Raw genomic sequence first — 27,202 nt, forward strand, 5'->3', positions numbered from 1 at the left:
TTAATAATAATAACAACAATAATAATAACAACAATAATAACAACAATAACAGTAACAATAACAACCCTAACACTCCCCTTCCCGCAAAAAAAAACCCGAACCTTTAAAGAGGAATAATAGCCAGAAACTCACGAGCATAAAGCCACGCGGGGGGGAGGTGCCGGCCCGGCGCCGCGCCCCGCCCCGGCCCCGCGCAGCCCTGGGGCGCGGAGCTGCGCGGATCGGCGCGGAGCAGCGCGGAGGCGGGGCGCTGCGATGTGCAGGATGTCGTTCAAGGTGAGCCGGGGAGAGGGGCGGGGGGGGATGCGCGTTTGGCCTCCCGGTTTGTGCTTACCGTGCCGGCAGCCTGTGAAATGCTCCGTCATATTCTTGGATTTAGGGATTTATTTATTTTTTTAGGAAAAACGGGGGTGGTTTAGGGCGGAAGGAAAGAAAACAGAAGCGTCCTTCCCGGGCTATGGGGTGCCCCGGGAGTGCTGCGGTGGCAGCTGATGGAGCGGGTGCTTCCCACAGCTGACATCCCCAAAAGATGCACGGTTAGTGTTACATAAACTGCGAGCCTCCATGAAGCTTCACCCGGCTTTAGGGTGGCCGGGCTCAGCACTGTGGGGTTTGGTGCAGTCGGGAGCCTCCTCTTCACTTTTCCGATCATCTCTGCTAGTGCTGATTGTGTAATAGTTCGGAGGCAGCGTTTATCCGTGCTCCTCGTTTCAGGCTGTGGTGGCCACCGACGCCAGGCTGGTTCGTTCCCTTTTCTGTCTGTGACTCCTGTCACTTTTTGTACTTCTTCCATCCAAAACCATGCAAGAGAGTCATTTTCGAAAGATCGCTTAAAATAAGTTTTTTAATCTGAGGACAGGATTAATAAAATCAATTGGCAAAGAGGGAAGCAAGCAGCAATTTACTGATGCTAACGGATAATATTTATGCTAGATGTACATCTTCTCCTCTGTCATGCACGTTCTGGATGCTGTGCTTGCCCTTCTCTTATTGATCACCAGCTCTGTGCCAGCCCTTTGCCATATTGCTTGTGTTGCATTGCTTTATTTAATGGATTATTCCCTGTACTTGTCTCTCACTCCTGTCAATGTGTCTCTTCCCTGGGAGTGCTGGTGCTGCGGCGGCACCGTGTCGGTTTGGTGGTGGTGCAGCAGGTGGTTTACACCTGCAGTTAAAGTCCTGATGTGGCAGGGAGCAGGGTACCTTTGCTCACAGCACAGCTCAGCCTTACACTGGGTGGTGAAATCTCTGTGGTCATCCCCTTTTTGGTCCTGCGTTGGTCTCATACCTGCTTTTTTTTTCTTAGTCTTGGTCTCTTCTGTCCCTCCATTCTGTCTCTGTGAGTGTTTTCCCACCTTCATTTCTCACAAGCATCCACCCTAACAGATGCTAGCCCCATGTTCCTGGTGGTGCCAGCCCCTTCTTCTTGCCGCCTTCTCCTTTTTTGGCCTCTTTGGTTTTTTACCTTGTCCTTCAGGTCTTCTTTTCTGTTCTCTCCCTATCAGCTCCTTTTCTGTGCCCTGTTTCTCACTTTCTATTCTCTCAAGTACTCCCGTTCAAGGTAGCTCACTGCCTGCTCCCTCTCCCTCTGGAGAATTGCAGTCCCCACCTCCTCCTGCTTTCTCTCTCTTTTCTGTGTCTTTTTCCTTGGCATTTTCTCTTTCTCTCAGAAGACTGTGTACTTACCTTGGACTCCTACCATCTCTGTTTGCCACTGTCTATTCATGTTTTCCATCCTATTATCCTACTTACACATCAGGTAGCGTTTATCTTTCTTTTTCACTGTCTATACACATAAATATCCTCTCTCCTTCTACCAGCTTTTGCCTGTCTAAACTTACATTTGTATCTTGAACGTAAGCATATATCTTTCTTTTTTATCAGGATCCTTCATGTAGGATGTATCGCTATCTAATAAAGTCCTCTCTCTTTCCTCTTAAGTCCCACTAACACTTTCCATTGTATCATGCTTGATCTCGATTTCCAGTTCTTCTTAAAACTTTTTACTCAGTTCCTCCTTTCCATTAGGACTGGTTTGGAAACTGAGAAAGACAAGGGAATTTTTTTGTATTTTGACAGTACAAGGAACAAGCCACCGGGCTAGCATTCTCTTTCTTTTCTTTCTCTTTGCCTATTGCTTCTTTTCTTTCATCTTCAAGATCACTGTTTAAGAACTGCATTCTTCCTCCTCAGCTGTTACCCCACTGTGACCTGCCCCTTCTCTGCAAACAGCAAGTCAAAGGTAGGGCAGGGAGTGGGAGCTGCTGATCACAGCATTTAAATGATACTTTTCCCCTCAATATTCCTAAGATGCCACATACAGATACATTATCACATTTTATTTTTTCCATGTTCCTGCATAGAAATGGTCTTGTCAGATTTACAACGTATATTTTCCTCTAGGCCGTTTTTGAATAAGTATTTTTGCTTGATGTCAATACAGCATGAATATAATGCCAGCTTTTCATCTTGGGCTCTCGTAAAAGCATATAAACAATTGAAATGAATAGAGTTTGAAATAATGCTTCAGAGATCTTGAGGAAGTAGAGGAAATTGTATCCTGAAAGTTGCTGATGCTGGAGCAAATGACATAATGAAACATGTCATTTTCACCAAAGCTATTAGCTAATCACTTTTTCAAACATTTATTATGTTCTTTTCCCAGACTGTCAGTGCTGAGGATCAATTGTTTACTTTAAGGAGGCTTTAGGAGCAGACTAGCTTTTAATAAGAATTACATGAAAATTGTGTCCATTTAATCTCTTGAAATTCAACATTACCTCTCCCTGAGAAGTATCTGATGAGATAGGATTGAGTTCATAACTGAACAACAGCAGTCAAGGCTTATGTCACATCCTGCAGTTTAAAACCCATTTATTGCTCAAAAATTATTCAATTAATCAGATTATTAGTCCCAAAAGAGTGTCTTACATTTTGCCTACCAGTGATGTCAGTATTGCTGATATCACCTGAAAATGAAGACCACAGAGGTATAACTCCTTAGTTTGAAAGGAGAAAAGAAATTGCCACATGGTACTCCTTGAGGCTGTCCTTGTAAGGGTGCCCAGATCATCTGAATGATTTTGCACATTCCATTCATCTAGCGGGTAAAATAGCTCAGATTTGTGTTTGCTTTTTTTATCTAACCACTGCGTGGTTGATGGTCTGAGTGTGCTGTATACACTACTTTTATACAAGGAATCCCCAGCAATGCGGGGACACGAGGGGAAGTACAAGTACTGATAGCAGTTATTCCAAATTGGGTCAAAAGCACCACTGGGAAAAACCTCATTTCGTGTCCTTGATGCTCTGGAGAATTCTTCCATTCCTTGGGTCTGATCCAAAGTATGAGGACAACTTTGCTGGAGAGCTACTGTAGGGATTACAGGGGAAAAAAAAGAGGTAGAGATTTATGACTCATAAGGCTAAAGACTTTGGACTTCTACTTCCAGAGTAGGGTAACGCTGGCAACTTAGTTCTCTTCTCTCCTCATGTGGAGCTGATGGAAGCAGGTAAAGAGTTCCTGAATATTGATTCTGGTTCCTGCCTACCTGATCGGTACAGGCATTGTTGTATGGTAGGCATAATAAAATGCAGTCACATTGCTACTGTGCCCTCATAGTGAAACCGGGCTGGATGAAACAAATCTTTCCCTGTATGGATATATTGCTATATCCCAAAGCTTTCTAAAACTTTAAGGGATAGAGTGAGACAATAAAAGGTAAGGAATTTGATTTCCTATTCTGTAAGGTCTAAATATCATTCTTTTGCAATAGCTTGCCACTGAATATCATCATAATAAGGACAATAAGACAATATTCCTAACTACCAGCTCTATAAATAAATATCTGCCTAATAAATCAGAGCAAAAAGGGCAACACAGGCCACTGTGTGTTTAGGTCAATTGTTTGCTTTTACACAAAATTTTAGTGGAAAGATAGGAAAATACTACTGCATTGCCAGCAAGGAGGGTATAAACTGTTAGCTCTACTTTGATCGACATTATCTACAGATTCACCAGAGGAAATGTATTAGCTGTAAAAGGAAGATCAGAATTTAGCCTATTGTCCTGGCTAAATTTTTCAGACTTCTGCCCCTATGTGTACTAGTACAAGAAATATCGCTACCAATTTATAGGAAGTGTCTTACAATTTATTGAATGGTTCGAACTTCTCTCATGTCAAACAGCTGACAATTTTCCAACCTATGAATATTAAAAATGCAACCCATGGAAAGTGCTCAGTGCAACGGATCTGGGATAGATTCACACAGGATTGGTCTTGTGTCTGCTGGTTTCTGTGAGGTTTATTACTTGCGTGTTAATGAAGGAAGCAGTTTAAACTCTGCTGTATGTGTGCATTTTAAATATCAACCATAAAACCATTCAGTCCTGATTGACTACCACATTAGACGTGCGCATTGACATTTAGACATGGAGAAGTGTGTATTACATTTTCTGAAGTGGAATGATTGAATTTTATATCCACTCTGCACTCTCTTTGGGTTATCCTGAAGGCAGGATTCACCGGAGAGCAAGGCCCCCATGTATTTTTGACACTGTTTTGGTCTAAGATGACTGAACTGTTGGTGGTTTTGGGCGTTATTAAAAAATTGGCGGCATGAGCCTGCTCTAGGATACGTACTGCTGCCATCACAGCGTTGTTTCCCCTCCGCACTTCACCCGTCGCAGTACTTACCTGTCAGGGTAGCATTTTGGCAGCTACCCGCATGGGTCAGGTAAGGAGGTCAGGAGCAAGGTCTGTGTCTTTTTCTGCTGTCTTCCTCCTATGCTGGGCAGTGATAATTTGCTCCTACCCAGGAGAAGTCACGCTGTGGCATTGTTTCTAGGACTAAGAAAGCCTCGAAAGACTATTATATTACTCCCAATTTGTTTAACGGTGGCCTGTGTTATGTAGATTTCAGAGTTTCCTCATTTTGCCTTACATATTGCCTTGCATACCTAGTAAGTGAATCCGTAAGTCTATAGACAGCAAGATTTTAGCCTTTTTTTTCTAGCATCACCCAGGAGATACCTCATGTGCCCGCAGTTACAGGGTGTTACTTCCAGGCAGGAGGCAGACCAAACAGTATGGGAGATGCATGAGCAATACTTTTCCTGTATCGGGACTTTATATGCAGAAGAGAAGGAGACGGCAGAGAGCTAACCTGAAACCCAGGAGGACGTCCTGCAGCAGGACGTGTCAGCGGGATGATTCAGCCTCCCTAACTGTGCCCAGCCCCACCACAGAAGCAGACAATACAGGCACCAGTTAGCGCATTGTTTTCTGTGATGTTTCCCTGTGGATCTGGACTAGCATCGTCGTCTCTCATTACAGAGCAAGCTAAGAGACATAGGCTGCCATGGACACAGGGAAGACCTGAAACAACATGAGGTAGCCCAGGGAGACAATCTCTTTAATTGCACAAAGAAATTAAATTACCTTCCCTTCCATGCTCTGGTCTTGAAAGAACAGCACACTACGCTGAAACTTGCCTGCAACTTGGCTTGAATGCAGAATTTGCGTGTGTGTGTTTGCCCAATGCATCTTCCAAAGTGGTTTATTTCTGCTTTTTCTTTTTTCCCCACCAGAAAGAAACACCGCTCGCCAATGCTGCGTTTTGGGCTGCAAGAAAAGGAAACCTGGCTCTCCTCCAGCTGCTGCTGAACAGTGGGCGAGTAGATGTGGACTGCAAAGACAGTGTATGCACACAATGCACCTACACCCATGGCACTGATTTTACATCGCTTTCTATAGCCCACTGCGCTGAGGGTGTGGCAGGGATCTAACATGAGACATTCCAGAGTCTTATGGCACTTAGAGATGATTTAAAACCTTCTCTTGTCAGGAAGCAAGTTTGAAACTCAAGATAAAATAGTGTGATGATTTACATCAGTGGCAAGGGGTTAGGAATTTGCCAGCACTCAAAAATGTGTCTTACACAGTTATTTGTGGCGCTGACATTAAAAACATAGATCCTAGCACCTCGGGCTTCCCTTTGCAAGAAAATGTCATTGTAGTTATAGATCACGGTGAAGAGTTGACTCAGCTGAGCCCAGGTAGCAATGATTCTGTCAGCTAGCAGAGCTCCTCATAATTAGTTTTTTAAAAAAATAACCCTGGACCACAGTTTCCATGTAGACGATGTAGAAGTTTGCATTTGATGTGCAGCCGTTCCCGCCCCATGTGGCGTGCAGTGTCCTACAGCCAGAGGTGCTGTCAGAAGAACTGCTGACCTCCTAACTTCTTCCTCCCCCTCCTCCCCAGCATCTCCTGGACTTGGCACCAACATGAAGGCACAGTACGACTTCCAAGCAAAGAGGAGCTCAGACACATGACAGAAAGATTTCATGGGGATTTCCTTACTGTAATTGGCATGGGTTGAAATTAGTTTTGAGATTAGAAGTGGGTTGAAAACACAGATAATGGGAATGTCTTGCTATTCTGCCTGCAACATATGGAGAGATACATGATTGTACTAAGCTACTGCAAAGAGCAGGGGAAAACCGACGTTGAGACGTTCCCAGGTTTCTTTTGTCTGGTGCTGGGACTGACTTACTGAGACTCATGCTTGTGTTGTGCAGGATTAGTGCCACTTCCAGCCTGAAACATGAACCTGCCACAGCTTCTCTCACTTTGAATACCTTCAAAGTGCAAGAGATTTTCTAAGCTCATTGACTTTAACGTATCTTTTCATTTGCATTTTATTTTTGCCCTGTAGGCAAGTTTTTTGTCCTGCAGTACTTCTGGAGCTGATGCTATGACTGTCATTCTGACAGGGAGTTCAAATGGGGGCATGAAGTAAACAGGACAGAGATCGATGTAAAGAAATAAGGTCCACTACTGCTCATTTTTTCTCAGAAGGCGGCTAACTTTGGTCAAGAATGTTTACAATGCACTGTAAAATATCCTGACTTATTAATTGTATCAGGCATACACATTTCCTAGACTAAAATATTTTCGTACGATTAAGGCTGCATGCTTCTTTTTTGTAATGTCACACATTCCTTCTTTAAATTGAACTGGTGTGAACGTTTTAGAAGGATGAATTTCATCCTTATGCATGTGGTTTCCGCGTATTGTCCATACACCACATACATATAACCTAAATCTTACTTGGTTCACGGGAGCAGTGACCTTATGGTGTACTGAGGGAACTTGAATGCATAGTTCCGGTATGGAAAGTTCTCTCATATAATGTGAAGAGTCAGAGTGAGCTTGCTTTCATCTTTTGGATAGGGAATTAGTATTCAAATCACCTGGACCTTACTCCTGACTATGACTCAGAATTAAGTGACTCAGCTAAGTCAGCGAGCTCCTGTGTCTAAGGTTATTCTTCTGCAAAGATCTTTGGGATTCTCTGATAAAAATGGTGTGTACAAACCAAAAATATTCTTGTTATGCTTGTTGCACTTATTTTGGGACAATAAGGCGAAGTCATTGCATACATATTTGTTGAATGGTCAGGCCTCAGCACTGCAGGCAAGTCTGTAATGTTTTTGCTTTAACACCTGCTAACTGATCATTTTCAAAGTATTCTTGGTAATAAGTTTTAAATGATAGCAAGTTTTTCAATGATCATAAGCTTCCTTCAGCTTTTCAGAAGAGGTGCTGTCTCTTCCAGACAGCCTGATTCGTTGCTGGAGGTGTCTGTTGAAGGTACTGACTTGTTTTTCCTTACTCCCAGCTTGGCACAACAGCTCTGATGGTAGCATCTTACTATGGCCACATAGATTGTGTACGGGAATTGGTGTTGCAAGGAGCAGATATCAATCTGCAGAGAGAGGTAGGAGAAGTTCTGCATTCAAACAGGGATTGATTAAGTGACTATTGGTTTATTACAAATAAGAGTGTTGTCTGTTGCTTTTTGCCAACCGGCCATTTGTCACTTGATGTGCAGTGCACATATAAACAGGGTCTGTTCTCCTGAGGACATCAAGGAATCAGATGTCTGGAGTTTATAATAGAAAATGAGATACCAGAGGTACATTTATAAATAATTCATCAAACATTTCCGGCACATCTGGTTGGTGAGGGGCAGTTACATCTGAGATGTAACCCCCCAGGGTTACACCATTTATGCATCTGCGGTTTTACTTATTGGCACAGTAATTACAGCTCTCTGAATGGGATAAATGATAAGGAGAAGTCCTTTACCTTTTGATTTGCAGAGTCTGGTCATTAAAATGGAGTGGATGCCATTTCTAGCCCGGGGATTACTTTGACTTGGTATGCTTTGGAGTTTCTGCCTCTTAGTCTGAGCCAAGTCATCTCTAACAATCACACAGCTTAATCACCCGTACCCTTCCCTGCATCTCTGCTTTGCATTCAAGGCATCTCTTGCACCATGACACGCTTGCTTGTGGAAGGGACAGTGTCAGTGGCTGGTTTTGGGAAAGTGCCTTCCCCTCATACTCCGCGCAAATGGTTGTAAGGAGTACCTGCAGCCACCCTGGTCTGTGTGCCGGCTACACAGAGAGCAGAATTGCTCTGGGACAACGGCAGTTGTACTGGTCCAAAGAGAAGAGCAGTCTAAGGAGGGCATGCAGTAACATGGGATGGCAGCAGGCAGTGCAGGACAGGAGTATGCTTGTCACTTGAACAATACAAGCAAATGTTTCTGACTTTCCTTGGTTACCTGGAACTGGAGCATTAATCTCATGCTGACGTCTGCAAGTTACCGAGTCAGTGAATGCCATGTTTGATGATATAAACATCTTTGCACTTACTGGCCTAAACTTGCTTCAACCGTGACTGTCAGTGTCTTTCAGTGGGGTCCTGTTCCAAAAAAACATGTATTTAAACGTGTCCCTTCCCTTAGGTAAACATTGCTTGAAAAGCAGCAACAAAAGGAAAAGTTGAGAACAGTTTTATGGAGCTGCTCTTGAGTATCACTCAGGACATACTGATTCAGCAAGCCAACCGAAAGGGAAATGCTGAAATCCTCCAAAATCACTCTGTTGCAGAGAGGAAGCAAAACAGATGAAGTTTAAGCCCTAAAGACCTATGGCACTGTTCTGAAACTAAATCCACATACTCAGACCAGTGCTGTTGTACTCTGAAATTGTTGTGAAGCTTGGGGAAGTGAGAGCCCCATAAGTGTGTCTGGGAGAGGGGGCTCTGAAATGGTCTCAAGGGGCCATGTGCTATTGTAAAGGCTTCTGGCACTGGAGTGAATTTCATGTGTAGCTCCCTTTTCCTGCACTTTTTACATGGCATGAGAGAGCCCAAAGTCAGGAAAGCCTGCTTGTCTCCTTTCTTTTCCTTCTCTTTTCCTTCTCTTTTCCTTCTCTTTTCCTTCTCTTTTCCTTCTCTTTTCCTTCTCTTTTCCTTCTCTTTTCCTTCTCTTTTCCTTCTTCCCATCCTTCCTTTCCTCGTTCCTTCTGTCCAGCCATTAAAATCTTACTTTAATCATTTTTTGGGTCCTGATTTACTCACATGTTAATGATAGTATTTTATACAACTAGTATAAAATATGGGGGTTCAGTTCTTCAGTGAGGTTAAGGGAAAGCAGGAGTTGCAGGGCTGGCTGTAGCCGCTTGAAGGCTGCTTGGCTGGATGGGGATCTACTGCGGCAAGAGACAAGGATGACTTACGCCAACAGCAGTCACGTTTTGTCAGTGGAGAGTCAAGCAAGGTGGAGCTCTGCTGTATTAAATAACCGCCTCCCTGGTCTTTCCACACCCTGATCCAAATCCATCCCATGCTCCTATTTGTCTCAGGTTGTAGCGGCAGGTGGAATAGGGGTTGGTTTCAAAATGGCTGTTTCTCTGTTGTGCAAGACTGTCCTTTTCTCACTCTGGGCTTGTTTTCCCTTTCTGATGACTGAGTAGAAGTGAGTGAATCCTAAGAGGTCTACATCAGAAACTCTGTGCAGAAGCCCCGTGTGAAACTTGGATTTTACTCAAATGTATGATGCTGGACAGATTTCTCAGTCCAATGGGAAGAAAACTGACCTAAGATACCTGGTGTCCTCTGGAGTCCTCAAAATCATCATGTCTTTTCAGCTGATATTCAACTGATTGTGCTCAATACTTTTTAATCTGAAATGTGTGTACTTCAGTCAAGTGTGTAATGTGTTTGGGTTTTTTTTAATCCATTTTTTCCTTACAGTCAGGTGCAACTTCTCTGTTCTTTGCTGCACAGCAAGGCCACAACGATGTAGTGAAGTTTCTCTTTGAATTTGGAGCCTCCACTGAATTTAAAAATAAAGTAAGATGATGGGTCTATTTTTGCATGCTGATACATTCTGACAATCAAGGCTGTTTTTCCCTACTGACATGAAACATGACATGGCAGCAGGAAGATGATAAAAGGATTTCCTCACCTGAAGATTTTCTGAGTAATATGAGTAATGCAACATACTGTGAAAATACTAACTTGGAACTAGCTTGTACTACCTAGACTTAGTAACATAAGTTGATCAAAGATCAGTCCCTTGGTAGTGATATCACTCTTTCCTCTTAAGCCATCCTCCAATACAAGAACGAAGGGGGTTTTTGTCCATGTTAGGTAGGATCCCATTTTAGGTGTATACGTACTTCACTTTTGTACACTGAAATTTCATCTACGTTGGGATGTCTTTGCATACCACCATAGAATACATAAGAGTATAATGGCTTCAGTCCTCCCTAAATTCCTATTTACCCATCTGTGACAAGAAGATGAAATGCACCTCAGAGCTTCTATTTCTTTGTTCAGGCAGGTCCTTTTCCAAAATCTTCTTAGAATAGCCAAAAGCACAGATGGCAGAGCCTGGGTCTGGTTCATCACCCCTCATGAGGTGAACAGCATTAAGAACAGCAGTTCATCACTGACAGGAGTACATCAACTCAGTTTCTTTGCCCAAGGCAGTACTTACACCTCTGCTTTCAGCAAACAGAACCAAAAGCACCAGATTTTCATTAAATATTCTTGCCCTTGACATGCTGGCCACATTTTGGAGCTTTCCCATGATCTGGGGAGGACACTTGCCAGTCACTTACCCTGGGATCCATAGCGATGTGTTTGAAGAAGAAGGAATAGTTCTTTACCCCACAGTAACCAATTTTTGAAGATGCTATAGTCTGTGATTCGAATGACTCCCTCAACCCATACCTGCTTTCCAGGGTCCCTGGAAATATGGGCTTTAAGGGAATTGATGGAACACCAGAGACTCAACTCTTATGCTCCCGGGACTAAAAATCCTGAGGTTTTGTGGCCAGAGTCCGCACACGCCATTACAGCAGGATTCCCATACCCCAGGGAGCTATGCTTGTGGTTAGCAACTCTCTGACCACAGCAGCAATCAGTAAACTTAAAAACATGAATGAAATTGTGGCTATTTACACAACGTGGAGTGCAGCTGTGGAACTTGGCAATGTAGGAGGTTGCAATGTTAAATACAACAGCTGAATTTTAAAGTGCTGGATAATCTCATGTGGGACAAAGTTATTGGGAGAAGCTGCACATTAAAATATAAAATAAGGGTTGCTTCTCAGTCTTTTTTTTCAGGGTATAGGTGAGGGTTAGCAAGATTCAGAAGGATTGTCTTCTCTTGCATTCAGTTGTATACAGTTGGGCAAGTGAACTTACACTGTTCTTTGAGTCATCTGGCCTATAAAAAGGCCACAAAGCCATGCTGAAGGAGCAAATGTGTCCACAGGCGTAGGAAGAGCCTGGACTACTCACTGCAGCTCAGCATGCAATTGGGCAGTGTTTTTGCAGAGCGTGAATGCAGAAAACTTGTAAAGGAGGGAAGGTGGAGGCTGAGTACCTTATTCTCTCTAGAGGCACAGTTACATCTTCATCAAACCTTTGCGCAGCCTATGATCTAGGAGTTTGTGAAGAGGCCAAGACTTGGCCCAGGAGGTGAACAGCAGGCTTGAAATTGTCTGATCCTTCATGACAATATATGATTTTCTATGAAGCATGCAAAATATATCGATGTGAGTCACTAGGGCAGATAAAAGGGAGTAAAGATCTAAATGATAAGAAAATACTGCATTCAGCCACTCCTAATGGCTTCCATCTTTGGACAAATGCAGGTTTGAGCTCTGCTGTTGCTCACCTTGAAACTTTGCTCCCAGCCCCCATATTCCTGCCTGCCTCCTCTTCTGAATTCAGACCTGATTTGGCCCACGTGCCAGTCCTAAGTATCTTTTAAGCTGCAGGTTGCTCTTCCTCTCCAGGTCACAGTTTTCTGCCACTTCAGTCAAGCTGGTCATAAAACAACACCAACTTCCACGGGACATAATATGACAAACTGGCATGCGATGTGTATGTAAGGCTATTTTCCAGCAGCATCAAATGTGCCTGTCCAAGCACTCCCTCCTTCTCATCACTTCATCATTGAGGTGTATCAGTCGCCTCAGCACTCAGAGTATGACACAAGCTATAGTGCCTGAAAAGACTTTTAAAAGCTGACAGAAGGATAGCTGAGTTAAAATTAATCTGCGCAAGATTAAAGGGACACTGGTTGAAGAAGTTGAGGTTAGCTGTCACGTCCATGCCCTCTTTGCTGAAAGGATCTGCTCTCTCTGAATAGTAGTATGAGGGCTTTGCTAGGTTCATCATTAATGCTGGGACCTGTCCTGGAAATTGCCATGTTCATTCTTTCACTCATTGCTTGCCTGGGGACTGCAGCTCTTCTTCTGAAATGAGGATCTAGACAGAGGAATCCAAATGCTTCCAGATTCCAGACTGGGCTTTGCTAATCCACCGAATTTTTAGACTGAGGCTGGGTGGGAAACCAACTTGTACTTTGTGCAGCAGTGTGTACCTGAGCAGGAGCCACCACTGAGAACGTACTGCATTGACAGTATGCATCTTCCATTGGCCTTCTAGTGTGTTTTTGTATCAGTTCAATTTTCTGATTTAATAATGTGGTTTTCATAGCTTGGAATTATTCCATCAGACCCTGCTTCTGTTAACAGGCGACTAAGATAACAGGCTCCTCCATCCCCCTCCAAGCCCCAGAAACAATATAGTTGACAAAATATGCCTTTTCAGAGATAAGGCATTTTCCGATTAAGGCATTCAGCTGGGAGCAGCGCTGGAAAAGATATGGCTGATCCTGACTATTTTTAAAGGGCACTGCAAAATTAATCCATTTGCAAAGAACTTTCTATTATAAATGAAGACGTGGAATTGAAATAAGAAAACAAATTGAATGTATCTTAGGAAACAGAGACTTTAAAGCAAGGAAATGCAAAGCCCAACATCTTCTTTTTCATGTACCTCTCTGTAAATTGTAATTACTACATTTGTTATTCATATACAAGATTGCTGGAGAACTATTTTAATATAGGCATTCAATCCCTTGTATCATTAGAGTTGATATTCACTATGGCAGGCAAAGCAAACAATAGTGTAATAATGTAATTAGCAATAATTGCTGATGTTGTAAAGAGAATAAATAGCACTATTGAAGGCTATTATATATTTATTATAAAATACATATTATTCAATAATATTATTCTGCATTGTCCCAGTCTGGCATCCTTAGAAGTATGCATGATAAATTGAAACGTGTTCTCTTTTCTTACTCTGAGAGATGTTATAAGCATGTGGGTTCTTAGAAGGGTTTGCATGGTGGCATGTTTTCTGAGCAATACTGCAGATTGAACGGCATGTCAGAGGCGATTTTTCAGCAGGTTGTGATTGCAGAAGATCAGTTCCCCTCCCTTGTAGCATACATCAGAGATGATAAAACACCATATAATTCTAAGCTACTTTCAGGCGATGATGACAGAGGTGAAGGAAGAGGCAGGGAAATAGACAGGGAAGTCTACACCAGGTAGCGTGGTCTTACCGGGTGCTGCTGTTCCAAGGGCTTACATGGGAGATTGGCAGCTGCTCTATGTGCCACCAGTAGTGCGGACAGACTGTGTGGGGATAAGAAAAACGGTTTCAGAGGAAGAATTGCAGAGACAGCTGAGAGAACTGGCTCCTATCTGAACTGAAGGATTAATAGAAGCTACATCGTGTCGGAAAAACAGGATATGAGCCAGAAGTAAACCCAAGGCGATGTGCCTTCTCTCAGCTGCACCACAAGCCTCCTGCCCGCTGCAGAAGGGCGATTGCCCCAGAAGCGCCTCTGTGGTTGCTCACGTGTCCCTGCTCCCACTTGTTGCCTTGCTCAGAGTTTCCAAGAGGCTTGCCAGTACCAAAGATGCTGCTTCAGCTTTTTACTTGTCTCATCTGAAGCCAAAAAGGAAATAAAAGAGGGAATCACATGGCTGAAAAGGATTTTAAAACTCTCACATTTACTTCTTTTTTTTTTTCCATAACTCATTTGCCTTCCCAATAGCCTATAAAACATTGGGGTCTCCAGCTAGAACTTGCTGGAGGAAAGGCTCTGTGCTGGCAAAAAGAGAAGAAAGTGTAAGAGAAAGCAAGACGGAAGCTCAATAGGGGTGGGAAGGGGCTGAGTTTTTCTTCTCCTAGGAAACCATGGACCTTCACACTGTTTGACAATTCCTCGATTTAACTGAGTGCTGTCTCACCACATGGTCTTTTCAGTGAAAAAGATTTCTGGTCCCAGCTTCCCTTTTCTTACAACAAGACCTGTTGTTGTCTTTATCAGAGCATTCAAATGAATCTCAGTCTCTTCTTTTGAATGTAGGAGAGACTTCATAGGAGACACAGTAGAGCAGGTCTTAGAGCCCAGTTGTCTTCCTGATCAAGGACCAAACCTTTGAGCCAAGTTGTTACCCAATTCTCTCTGGCCCAGTAAGTATTTGCTTCAGGGTGGGCAGCTGGAACTGGGGACTACCCAATGCTTTTTTCTGATCCCTGGAACTCTGATCAGGGTGATCTAGGGAACTTGGTCACTCTAGTCTGAAAGATCTAAATGGTGTATTTTGGAAATATGTTATTCTTTCAAAAAATGTATCTGTCTAAAACTGTTGACTGGATTCAACCAAACACTTGGTCAGGATCCCCATTCTGAGACACTTAGACATATCCTGCGGGAAGTGTCTCCCTTCTTAAACCTCAAGCTATGACATCTCCCAAGGTGGGATCATACAGTTGGACTCCAAAGCGTTGGGCTTCAGCTCTGCTGTGCTAACTGCGGTTAGCTTTGCAGGCCTGCCTTTTATTTGGGACCTGTCATTTGGTTCCCTCCAGAAATTATGTTAATAACTAAACAATCTTAAAATAACAGGAGTTTGTTGAGAACACAGGAATTTTAGAAAACAAAAACCAGACCATAAAGCAATAAACAAACTATTCCCATATGCAGCTATGTCTATTTACCCTCCATAGAGGGAACCTCAATATTTTTAAGCTTCCTAAAACTCGTCCTTCCCTGCTTCTCCACAGGGGACCTCCAATCTGGATAGCACAGTTTCTCTTCTTAACTCACTAACCTTTCTCTCTCCCTTTCTTTCAGGGAAAGAGTCTTTAAAAATGTCTCTGTCTTTTGTTTGTAGCCCTTTGATCTGGTCACTCACTACTCCAGCAAAGTGGCTTTCAGCTGGTTGGAGACAGGAAATAGGTTTCATGAAGCTATTAGCTTTGGCCATTGTTTTTTAAGTGTCTATAAGGTGTTTTTTAATCCAGGAACCATTGTGATTGCTTTTGTGTTTTGTTCCAGCAGTTCCTATTAAACTAGGGTAGTTTAATTTGACAGGAAAGTCTAATGACTCATTGTAGCTACAGAGTGACTTAACTCCACTGACCTGATTACACAGTATATTTACTCAAATAATCCAGAATTAATATGCAATTCTTAGCTTGTTAGATAACAGCTTCACATCTGTGACTTTGCTGACATTCAGGCCTTGTTTGCTTTTCATTGTCATAGGGAGGAAGGGTGAATATGAGGTTTCGAGAGTAGCTACAGACAGTCCCTGTGGGTTAGTTCAGTCATGTCAGGGCTTGAGTTTTCATGAGGTTATTATAGGCATGAAATAGCACCACAGATTAATAAATCTGATTGGCACTTCCCATTATAAAAGATCCATTTGGCCATTCAAGCTGGAACTTCTCTTGTGGATATCTGTCTGTGTGGAAAATTTCAGACAAAACTTTGGAGCTGTTTCAGAGAACAAGGCTGAGGGAAAACACAATCTTTTGCCCACATTAATAACAGCTCTAGAAACCATTTATCTGAAATACTTTAGATAGCTTATCTTGTGGAGGAGGGGCTTGAGACTGGGAGAAGGCAGGGAAGGAGAGAGAAGACCTCTGGTGTGGATGACTTGGGGTGTGCGTCATTCTTGCACGATGGCATGGTGCCATCCCAGGCAGAAGATACGAACTTCCTCTCCACATCGGTGTCAGAAATAATGGTAATTTTTGAGGGGGCCACAGTGCACTTAAGATGGCAAGACCCACATTTGCTATCTCAGTTGTTTCAGCTGGCTTGGAGTCAGTTGCCAGCTACACTGAGGTGTTTCCCTTCTCAGACGGCTCCCAAGAGAGCGTCTTTACAAGCAGGATTTGTTGCATGTGCCTAGGTCGCCCTTTAGTGGTGATGTGCAGCAACTATAACTGCCTGGGATTGATCCTACCTGCAGGGATCAATTCGGCAGAAGTAATGGGGCTTTCACTGACGGTCATGGGTTTGGTCTGATTCACACTTCCACTTAGCTAGCATGCTTTAAAATGCATCCTCCCTACACTTCATCAGGCCAACAATCAACAGGTGAGAGGCAGGACACAACAGGGCATGAGGTTCTGGCCAAAGAAGAGTAGATGATCAGTAGGCTTTGGAGCAGGGGAAAGGTGTGCTATCCTTCGATAGGTGGAAGAGCTTGGCAGGGGTGGGGGATTTGGCTGTAAAGGGAAGAGACATGGAGGAGCTTGGAGTTGTGAAGGGAACAAAGCTTCTAGTGGGAAGGCAGAAGACAAGGAACAAAAAGCAGAATTTTCTTAGTTCCTGTCCTTCACTAAAAAAAACCTGAGGAGACAAATATTTATAGTGACAGAACCAAGTTTAAAGATTTATGTGGCAAGACTTGGTACTAAAATTATGAAAGATTCAGTAGCTAGTCACTACAGAACTGCTGTGAGCCAAATTCTGAAAAGCCTTAAAATTTGCTTTTTTTTTATGGTGGTGTTCAGTCCAGCACCTGCCCTCTCACCTGACTGTAACCATCCTTTGCTTTTTCACAGGATGGAGGTACTGCTCTTCTAGCTGCTTGTCAGTACGGGCATGCAAAAGTAGTGGAAACTCTGTTGAAGCACGGTGCCAACATTCATGATCAACTTTATGTAAGTTATTTGACACAGATAATATTGACAACACTGGTGGTGGAACAAATGTGCTGTTGGTTGGACAACAGCAGATGCTCTGGCTCCAGCACAAAGAAGCATTTGCCAAACGTTGCGGTTTTATAGTACTCTTACTCTTCTAACATGTGAATTTTGTTAACTGTTTGCTTTTCATGATCCTGGGAGAAGTAGCACAAAATGAGAAAAGATGTTTTGGCTGCCTTTTGATTCGTTATCTGTATGAAGGATATGTACCAAATCCGGATTGGATTTGTGCTATCCATTAGCCTTGAACAAAAGACCATGTCATGTTCTACCACGATTTGCATTGCAGACAGAAGAGTGAATAGCTGTAAAGCCTCTGAGGTACTAGAGAATCAGTTCATCAGTTTTCTGCCAGAAAGAGTAGCAAAAGTTAAAATCTTTAAATATCTTTAAAATATTTTTTTAAAATATCAGTTAAAATGATGTTATTTGGTATTTGTGCATCTCCAGCTTATCAGTGTTTTGGCCAAAGAATAGTTAAAATGGCCGAACTGACGTTGTTTAGTTGACTCTTCAGAAAGCTGGATTGAGCCAATGAAGCACTGGATTTAATTTACTCCAACAAAGACTCAAATAAGTTGAGCTTTTCAGCATTCAACAGAAACAAGTGGCAGATTTTCCCTCCACTTCCCACCACTCTTTCCTACCCCAGGGCACTCAAGACTGACACAGAGGAAATTGTTCCCCAGGGATATACAAGTTTTTCCAGCCATTTCCATGGGTTTTGGATCTGCAGGATGCTGTTGCGCTCTCAGCTCCCACAAACGTGCATGGTGACTGCACTGGGGGCTGTGCACTGGTCACACAGGGGATCCCCACCTCTGTGCTGCCCTGACCCTGTATTTATAAAGAAGGGTGTTCCACCCTCGCTGCTGTGCAAATAGCAATTGCCTTTCTAATCTGAGGGCAGTGATTCATACCTCTGCACGGTAATCCCCGGGGTTACCACGAAGTTTAAAAATAGCCATGCTGCCACACCTGCAGACACTTACCTAGAAGTGAAGGCAGTAAAATAACTTCCTTGTTGTCTCTCCTGGAAATGCGCAGTATTTGCAATTGGATTTAGAGATGTATTTTTATTGCTCACAGCCATTGGGCAAAACTAGTCAGAAACAGCTGCTTAATAAAATAAGAACACAATATCTTGAAAACGAGCATTAGCCTGGCTCCTTTTGTGGGGCATCATCAAGCTGCTTTTGCAAAGTGGTATCTGGCTGGTAGTTTCACTGGCAGGCAGCCAAATGAGCAGGATTTCGAGCATGCATTTGGGTAGTCCTCCCAAAACCATCAAGATAGATGTTTTAATCTTAAATTGACTTATGTGAGGGGTAGAGGAGAAGACAAGAGAATTCCCTAACTAAACAGTATTTCTTGCAGAAATATCTTACAGCCTCAAAACAGCTTTCTCATTACAGGATCAATTCAAATCAAGTACAAAAAACTACTAATTAATTTTTAAAATGGTTGGATGATAGGGAACCCAAGGTTCTCCATCTTGATTGATGCTATTACCCAACTTTGTTTACTTTCTAAATGGAAGTGTTCTCACTACTCCTGTCTCTGGAGGAAGCCTACAAAGAACCTGATACCATCACCCTATTTCATGTACTCACATAGCAACCAGAGAAAACAGCATTTGTAGTGCCAGCAGACACCTCTCTTGTTTACCAGGACATTTGTCTTGAAACCAAGGTCAAACATTCTAAATTCAGTCCCTGGGGCACTATACTTAGCTCATGCTTCACTAAGTCTGTGCTGAGTTTTGCAGGAAGAGGAGTAGCTAAGCAGTATCTCTCGACAGATAACAGCATTCGGTCCCAACATAGTGATATGCCAACAAGGTCAACAACAGGCTTCCACTAAAATGCCCTGTATTTTGTAATAAGCATATGCATAAATTGGTTGGAAGATGTGTACTTGTACATCTGAGATGCAGTGAAGGGGTTCATTCATGTATCTTTTTAAACTAAAAGAGCCGCACCTCCTGGGGAAACTTGCCCCAGCATGCTCTGTGCTGAGCACTCTGGATATAGGATGGGTAAACACCTGTCCCACCCTCAGTGCAGGTTTCCACTTCCAGTTGGTTGGATGGATTCTAATGCTATTTGAAATTTTTTCATCAAAAAAACTTAATGAAATAGAGCTTTTACATTTTTTTCCTAAGGAAAAAGCCTCAGTGAAGCCAAATGCTGAGAACATCTGCACATGAAAGACATGTTGAGGAAAAAAATCCTGTATTTGTTCATTTCTTCTACATGCCTTTGCAGAAAAATGCTGGTTTCTGATAGGGCTATGAGACACTCTGTCTTGTATGTGCTACTTTTACATTATTATATTACAGGTGAAGTCTCATCTACAAGATGTGCCAGAGCAGTGGCGTGGTAGTTGCTGGGGTGGCACAGCAATATGGCACAGTACTTACTCCTTCAGACTCCACTGCTGGAGTCTCCAGTTCTGCAAAGTGCTTGAACATGTTTTCACCATGTGTGTGTCTATGTAGCAGAACACTTCTGCATGAACATATAAAAGCTAGATGAACTGAAATAAATGTATTTTGCTACATAGGAATGGATTTCTTGTTATGTAGATCAGTGCTTCGATGAACTAGATTCTCAGTATTCCACACCCGGGATTTAATGCTCAGTTTGGTATATGATGGGAGCCAGTTCTTGTGCATGCTGAATGAAAATGTTATCGTAGTTTGCTATGAACTAGACTTTGGATTTTGGTAATTGTTTCTTAAGCTTGGCTATATATCTGCTGTTACACTGCTTAAGGAGGAGAACTCGATTCAGTTTGATTTGGTTGTGTATAGAAAAAATGGCATCATTTCAACACAGTGTAAACTGGATGTATTTGTTCTTAGGATGGAGCTTCTGCAATTTTCCTGGCAGCACAAGGAGGCTATCTGGATGTCATCCGATTGCTGCTTTCTTCAGGAGCAAAGGTTAACCAGCCACGGCAGGTAAGCTCAACACTTCAGGGAAGAGCTGGGGTCTAATTATTACATTTTACAGTTACGAAAAATTAACACTGGATTAGAGAGATTTCCTAGGTTTTAAACTAACTGAGGGATACGTAAGCATGCATGGTGTAGAGATATATATAAAAGCTCTCTTGGTTTCCAAAAAAGGTTTTCTTAATTGCTTAGCTGTTTCTTGACTCTAAAATCGGTGCTTAAACAGCACATTTAGATGCTGCTTTGAGTAGCCAGCTGTGGGAGTTGCACAGCTAGCTTTACTCCCAGCACTTAGAAATGTCTGGTTAGAGACAGGGCTTCCCAGGAAGCTTTGCCTGTTTTGAGAGAGCCTCCCCTGTGGTCTGCTGAAACCCTGCAGGCAAGGTAGCTGTCCTGGCTCTTCACTGCACGTTTTAAATTGATGGGATAAGGTCTTGTCCTTGCAGTCAGTCATGTATGGCTGCCAGGTGGCTGTGATCACTGACTGCAGCACGTAAGAAATCAGCAGGCAGGAGCAAATGAATGTGAAAACTCCAATAACAGTGGACAACGTGGCATGTGACAAGCTTTGCCAGGTATTTTCAGTATTTCCTTTCACCTACACCAAAAAGCCTGACAAATCATAGCCTGGCAGCAGAGATTGATCTATATGACTTCTGCTGCATCTGTAGGTCTGCATAGCCTCCCTGCTACTCCTGTAGTGTAAGGAAACTGGATTAGCATTTTATGTGCCCACAGTAAAGTCATTTTCCTGCTGTCTCTTTCCCCACCTCTCCAGCACCAGAGCTGTGCTGGCAGCTGCTCCCTGGACTAATGCTTTAGTTGCTCCTAGGCTACTCCACACTGTCTCCCAAGATCAAGATTAAGAAATGTTCCTAAAAGCTGTTAATTAATGCAGTGGATAGACCAAGGTATGCATTAATGCCTTTTGAGTCAGTCAAAATAAAGTTGGGGAGCCTTAGATTTAGCTCTACCGTGTTGCCATAAAAACTGCATTCTGCTAACCATAATTATAATGCCCCAGCTAATTCTTTCTGACAATATTTTTTTAGCTCTCTAATCCAATTTCTACAACACAATGTTTCATGAGGCATTTTTAAACCTTAGTTGAGGAAAAGACTTGACTCTGTGTGAATGTTCCTCCTGGCTCTGTTTCATCTCCGGCAGTACGGGCCTACTTTGCTTCAGGGTACCTCTGATCCCTGCTAAGATTATGCCTGGATAAGTCCATGGCATTTGTATTTGGGCCCACTGTAACCTGAAACATTTCCTTAACAAGTGGAACATTTTTACTGTTTAATTAGCAAAGTAATGGTTGGATGGACTTCAGTCTCTTTCTTACTAACAAACAAATTTGTACTTTGTTCGAAGGTGGCATGTTGGTCATGAGGAATGTAGCTCTAGATGGGGCAGTTTCGATGCCAGATGACTCTCACTGTCAGTTACAAACTACACTGCTCTCACTGCTGTAGGAAACTTTTCTAAGCAACGTAACGTCAAATACAGGGCTGGCCCCAGCTGCAGAGTGCCAGGTGTGAGTGCAAGCTTCTCCTTCCCCACGGTGTCCAAGTTTTCCGCTCTACCTTGTGAATTTGGGGGCTTAATTCATCTGCCTGAGCATGTGCATCTGCCCTGTATGTCTCCTCCTGCTGCTGCAGTGGGTACCGGTTCCCCTTCGGTCTCGTGCCCCATCTCCCAGTCCCACAGGGGTGCTCCTGACACTGTAGAGCATCTCGGATGGCGCTGGCTGTCCGTGTGCAGGCCCTTCAGCTCAGCTCTCACAAGACTGAATAGCAAAGCTTCCTGGCGAGTTTCTTCCTGGCAATGTCATTTCTCCTGGTTTTTAGCCGCCTTCTGTTCTTTCTGACATTGTGGAGCCAGGCAGGAATTCTTTTGTCATCTTTTTGTCTAGACAGAGCTGGGGGCAGTGTCTGAAGCTGGGTGCGGGAGATGTTTCTTTGCTTCTCCAACTCAAAAACAAAGGGAGAAGATTATTTGCCAATGAATTTTATGCTCTGTCTTGGCAGCCCGTGTCCCAGCAGGCTTTAGTCTGACTGGCTAAGCAGATGCAAAATACTCTGAAAATTAGTATTTTTTTCTTAACACATGACATGCAATTACACATATATGCAAGCCAGTAAACCTATATAGAGTGTAGACTTCAGACAAGCAAGCAATTTGTTATTAGCAAGAATTCAGCTGGTGTAGTGGTGCGAGTGGACTGATGGGCAGAACAGTGGAGGAGATGACACTGAGTAGCCTGAGAGTAGGTGCTCTCTGTTCCTGGAAGTCCTTACTGGGAATTTGAGGGGTATTTCACCTCCCACCCTAATCTGGTCCTTTCTAAAACTCCAAGCCACAAGCAAACACTGAGATTCAAAGCTGCAAAGCAAAGTCATTAGTTAAGAGAAAGAGCATCAGAAATTTCGGTCAGAGTATGTTTGGAACTGCTGGCTGCTGGATATAACGAATTGTGGTCCATATATATTAGCTTGTAATCAAATACGGAAATAAGCACAGCTTAAAAACATATGGGGTATTTAACATTGTTCTAGGAATGTAATGGTCTGCAGTCTGCTGGGTGGGCAGAGGGACAAGGAAAGGAAAGTAGTTTTTGAACTGCGTCTTTCCCTGTTCTCACTTTCTTCCTGACTCATCTCCAAGCCCTAATATCTGTTTACACGGGAATTGTCATGTGGCCTCTTAGTACAATGTAGTATCTCTTTTGCACCATACTCCAACATGAAAATGGACAGAAATCTCATCTACTCCAGATAAATATTATATGCGTTTGCATAAACCTGCCTGTTAGATGCTGTTTGCTTCAGAGAGAGAAGCTGACAATAGTCAATGCGAGCCCACCATCAGCTTCATCATCTTTCTTCTCTTCAGGTTAAGTTCTCCAAGACAGTCACTTTCTCACAATGTCATTTTGCCTCTAGCCTGTAACTGAGATACTGAGGATGATGTCTAACAGCAATACTATTAAGGACAGTTAACGGTAATAGTGATGTTACCCAACGCTTGTATTTCCTTCTGCTCCTTTTAATTTATACCTGAAAATAAGAGTTCTTAGAAACTTTACTGTGAGTAGAAGAAAGCTGCTGTGTTCCTCGTGCTGTGCTTGTGTACGCATTTCTTGTGTAAACAGAAGCGTGGATTTGCACAGCATTGGATCTTCATGCAGATTAAATTGTGTAGGCTGCTCTCAGATATTTTCCAAGTTTTATAGGCTTTTTCAGCGTCCCTATTGCTATTTTCTAGAGCCCTCTGGTGGGGGGAGATTAGAAAAAATATGAGGTGTCAGCTTACTGGTAGGGAAAACACTATAAATTGGAGATAGTTTTTATCATCACACTAACATCACGTATGCTGTGTACAAGACAGCCTTTGTTATTTTTGAATCACAAAGAACACTCATTGTATTAACAGGATATATACTAGAATGAGGTCAGTCACTAATTTCAATGAGTTAATTTATAGAGAAATCATACAAGAGTGGGCAAAGATCTTGTTCCTCATCATTTGAGAATCAGAAAAAGGGAAGCCCAGAATATTATATCAAAGGAAGAAATAACTTTTCTGTTTCTTCCAAAAGATTAAGTCACTAGCCCATAGAAGGCAGAGAACTGATTCAACAATGTTTTTTTGGGTTGCACGAGCAAGTCATATGAAACTTCAGTTGGCACTGAGGAGAGAGATTGCTTCTTTGATTAAGGTGGAAATATCTTATTTAAAGTAAAAAGTTGTTTTCTTCTGAAACTTCTCATTAAGGCTCTTTTGGAAGCCCCGGTATATTTTGTCTTCTTTTTTCCTGCCAAGTCTTCAGGCTGCTGAGGGTGGCGAGGGGAACCGGCAAGCGCTGAAGGCAGAAGCAGGCACCCTACTATGTGAGGGCTCCCTTTTATGTTAAAGTCCATACAGGCAAAGCCTTTTATTAAAGGCCCACGAGAATCAATTTGGCACCACATAACCGCTGGAGTCCTCTGTAGTCTGGATAATCAGGCCATTCAGAAGCAAAACGAGGAAAAGACACAAAACTAAATTCTAATTGCGGCGCAAAATACTTCTAGTGCTTCAACTCGCCTTTGCCTTTGGGATGGAAATCCATCACAAAGTTTAGCTTGTTCTGAATGTGCATTTTATTTTCTGAGGTTTTCTGCTCAAATCATGATTGCATAGGACAATTTTTCCAAACCAGATTGTTTCACGCTGGATTCCTCGATAATTGCCTTGTTTTCTAGTGGAGTGCTTAAAGATAAAATTTGTGAAATACTTACCATCGCTGTAAGGCAAGACGTTTTTACCAGATTCCCTGAGGGCAGGTAATGTAACTTAACATTGAAAGTTGGTGATCATCTTGCATTGCTCCTTAGCTTCTATAAACAACTTCCATTCCATAAGTACAGAGACCCAGCTGCAGAATCTGCCCATGCATGCTGAGATTTACCTGTATCTTCTGTCACGTCCAGCCCCCTAGAGTTCAAAGTACACAGGATACCATTGGCCTTTACACTTTTAACTTCCCTATGTATTTTAGGCACGACTGGTAAGCCGAAGAGGGCTTTAACTGTTTGCACAGCAATGCGTATTTCAGGCCAACTATGCAAGAGAAAGCAGCTAAGGTGGCTCTGCTCCACCACTGGAGCGGTTCTGACTTGATACACTGAGCTCCCGTGTGCTTTTGGAAGCAACTCTGCATATGTCTATCTGTGATGCCAGATTTAATTGAGAAATACGTCCATTCCAGTACGCAGACTTGGGAGGTAAAATACCAGGGAGCACAGGATCTCAAAGTGAAACCTTTAGCAGTCTTGTTTTGTTTGCAGGATGGGACAGCTCCCTTGTGGATTGCATCGCAGATGGGTCACAGTGAAGTGGTGCGAGTGATGCTGCTCCGGGGAGCTGAGCGAGATGCCGCGCGGGACGTGAGTGGCACTTCTTCCTGCGCTCTGTCTGCAGCTTAACGCCTCCTAGCTTTTTTTGAGGCTGCAAGTCTGCCTGAATGGAGGCCGGGTGCCCCCAGAGTCCGTCTTCTTTGCCAGGCTGTAAAATCCCAGTGTGGGCTCCCTTTTTCCTTGTGTTTGGGACAGCTTCCTGGAGGGACCTCCTGGAATAAGGGAATGGAAATGTCCATATAAATGAGAGGCAAAGATGATATATGGTGTCATGGGTTCATTTTACCCTGAAATTTTCACCTGCCAGAGGAGCAATCCTCCAGATGCCCTAAAACCAGCATATGCTGTGGGGGTGCGTCCTCGAAGACAATGAGCAGAAGAAACCCTCCTCTGAGAGGTGTGGGGGAGAGCTGATGTTTCCCTCTAGCCAAAGGGAACAGGGGTAAAGTATTGATAACAACTGAACTGACCTTCCTCTCTCTTTTAAAGGACGGTACGACTGCTTTACTGAAGGCTGCCATTAAAGGGTACAACAATGTGATAGAAGAGTTGCTGAAATTCTCTCCCACGCTTGGCCTGCTGAAGGTTAGTAGTGAAACACACAGATTTTTAGGCAGAAACTCAAGAAGGCAAAGGGTCTGATGAAAGCCCTTACGTTTATGACTATGCCAGTGGAAGACAGTAAGGAGCTTGAGCCAAAAAAAGTGAAGAGAAAAATGAAATTATCTTATTTAGCCTTTAATGCCACACATAAATGAATCTTCTCAAATGAAATTGTGAATTTGATTTTTGGAATGAGGAAGCACATTGTGTCGTAGAAGGAATTCTCCTGCTTTTTATCATCTGATTTTATTTCTACAGTAAATGGATTGCTCTCGATGGTGCAGTTTTTAGCATTATACCCTGCCCTCTGTTGAATTCAGTCAGCAAAATAGTATCTTAAGAGATCTGTTGTGAGCAGATTCTCTACTTGATTTTGTTCTCCTCTGAGTTCAAAAAGTGACTTGAAAAATAACAGATATTTGGAAGCTGCTTTTTAACAGCTGATCTAATTTTACGTGCCTATAAATCACATACTTTGATAGCCTCTATGCATGCAACTAATTGGCAATTTTGATGTACTTGAAAATCCAGGTGGCATTAACTTAGTTGTTAATTACAAGTATGAAATAGCTTCCACACTTACTTGAACTGTCAGTTTGCAACCACAAACAAAAGGCCAGTCATAAAAAAATCACCATTCAGCTGTCTGACATTGAGATCATTAATCATCAGAGAAAGAAGATAAAATGCACAGGTGGTTTCCATTACTGCTTGTGCTTCTGTTTCACTTGCTAATGGCTGACTTTGCCAGGCAGAAGCAAGTGCTGTGTTCATTTCACCTCTGATCTATTGACAAGGGTAATTTTTGAAAGGAAATGTTGCTGTGGTAAAGTGAACTTGACTCTCATTTTTGTTAAAGCATTTAAAACCCTTCATAGCCCCCTAGCCTGCCAGCAGCCTGTCTAAATCAGACCCTATGCCTTTGATGACCTAATCTCTTCCATGTTACTTCTTTCTTGTTCCTAGGCTTGTTCTTTGCGAACATTTGTGTTACACTGCCTTTTGATTGCTTCCCATGCACGGTAAAAACGTCTCCTTTGGTATTTTCTAGAACGGGACCTCTGCTCTCCACGCGGCCGTCCTGAGCGGCAACGCGAGGACAGTGGCGCTGCTCCTTGAAGCAGGAGCGGACCCGGGCCTGCGGAACAAGGTATGTCCTGGCACCCCGTCCCGGGTGAGGAGCAGGTGGGGAGCACCGAGTGGCGGAGCCGTGCGTGCCACGGAGGCGGTGGCAGTCCACATTTCTGTGTCGGTCCATGGTTGCCTCTTGATCCTCTCCTGAAGCACCACCATTCGGTCTGTTCGTTTCTGTATACGAGCATCTATAAGGGTGCTAGGCAGTGCCACTGGTGATGCCGGTACTTGTGAAGTTACATCAATCTGAGAATAACCAAACCATGCACTCACTCACTCAAGAACAACAGATTAAACTGTTAACTATAGCTACTCATGGGCTAGCTAGGTTGCATTTTAGGGAAACAGTAATCCGTCACTGT

General features: G+C 43.0%; 1 protein-coding gene across 2 annotated transcripts in view; it reads left to right on the top strand.

The window, feature by feature from the left end:
- Window positions 1-255: 255 nt before the first annotated feature.
- Window positions 256-27,202, top strand: part of ANKRD29 (ankyrin repeat domain 29) — a 28,287-nt gene continuing 1,340 nt past the window's right edge. Inside the window, exons 1-9 of one of the 2 annotated variants that reach the window (XM_075140666.1) lie at window positions 256-276; window positions 5,591-5,701; window positions 7,687-7,785; window positions 10,113-10,211; window positions 17,103-17,201; window positions 20,113-20,211; window positions 25,035-25,133; window positions 25,593-25,688; window positions 26,758-26,856. In XM_075140666.1, the coding sequence (XP_074996767.1) occupies window positions 256-276; window positions 5,591-5,701; window positions 7,687-7,785; window positions 10,113-10,211; window positions 17,103-17,201; window positions 20,113-20,211; window positions 25,035-25,133; window positions 25,593-25,688; window positions 26,758-26,856 (822 nt within the window). The remainder of the gene's footprint in view (window positions 277-5,590; window positions 5,702-7,686; window positions 7,786-10,112; window positions 10,212-17,102; window positions 17,202-20,112; window positions 20,212-25,034; window positions 25,134-25,592; window positions 25,689-26,757; window positions 26,857-27,202) is intronic. The other variant, XM_075140668.1, reaches the window with a different exon arrangement.

The sequence above is a fragment of the Calonectris borealis genome, chromosome 2 (assembly GCF_964195595.1).
Source record: "Calonectris borealis chromosome 2, bCalBor7.hap1.2, whole genome shotgun sequence".
Lineage (NCBI taxonomy): Eukaryota > Metazoa > Chordata > Aves > Procellariiformes > Procellariidae > Calonectris > Calonectris borealis.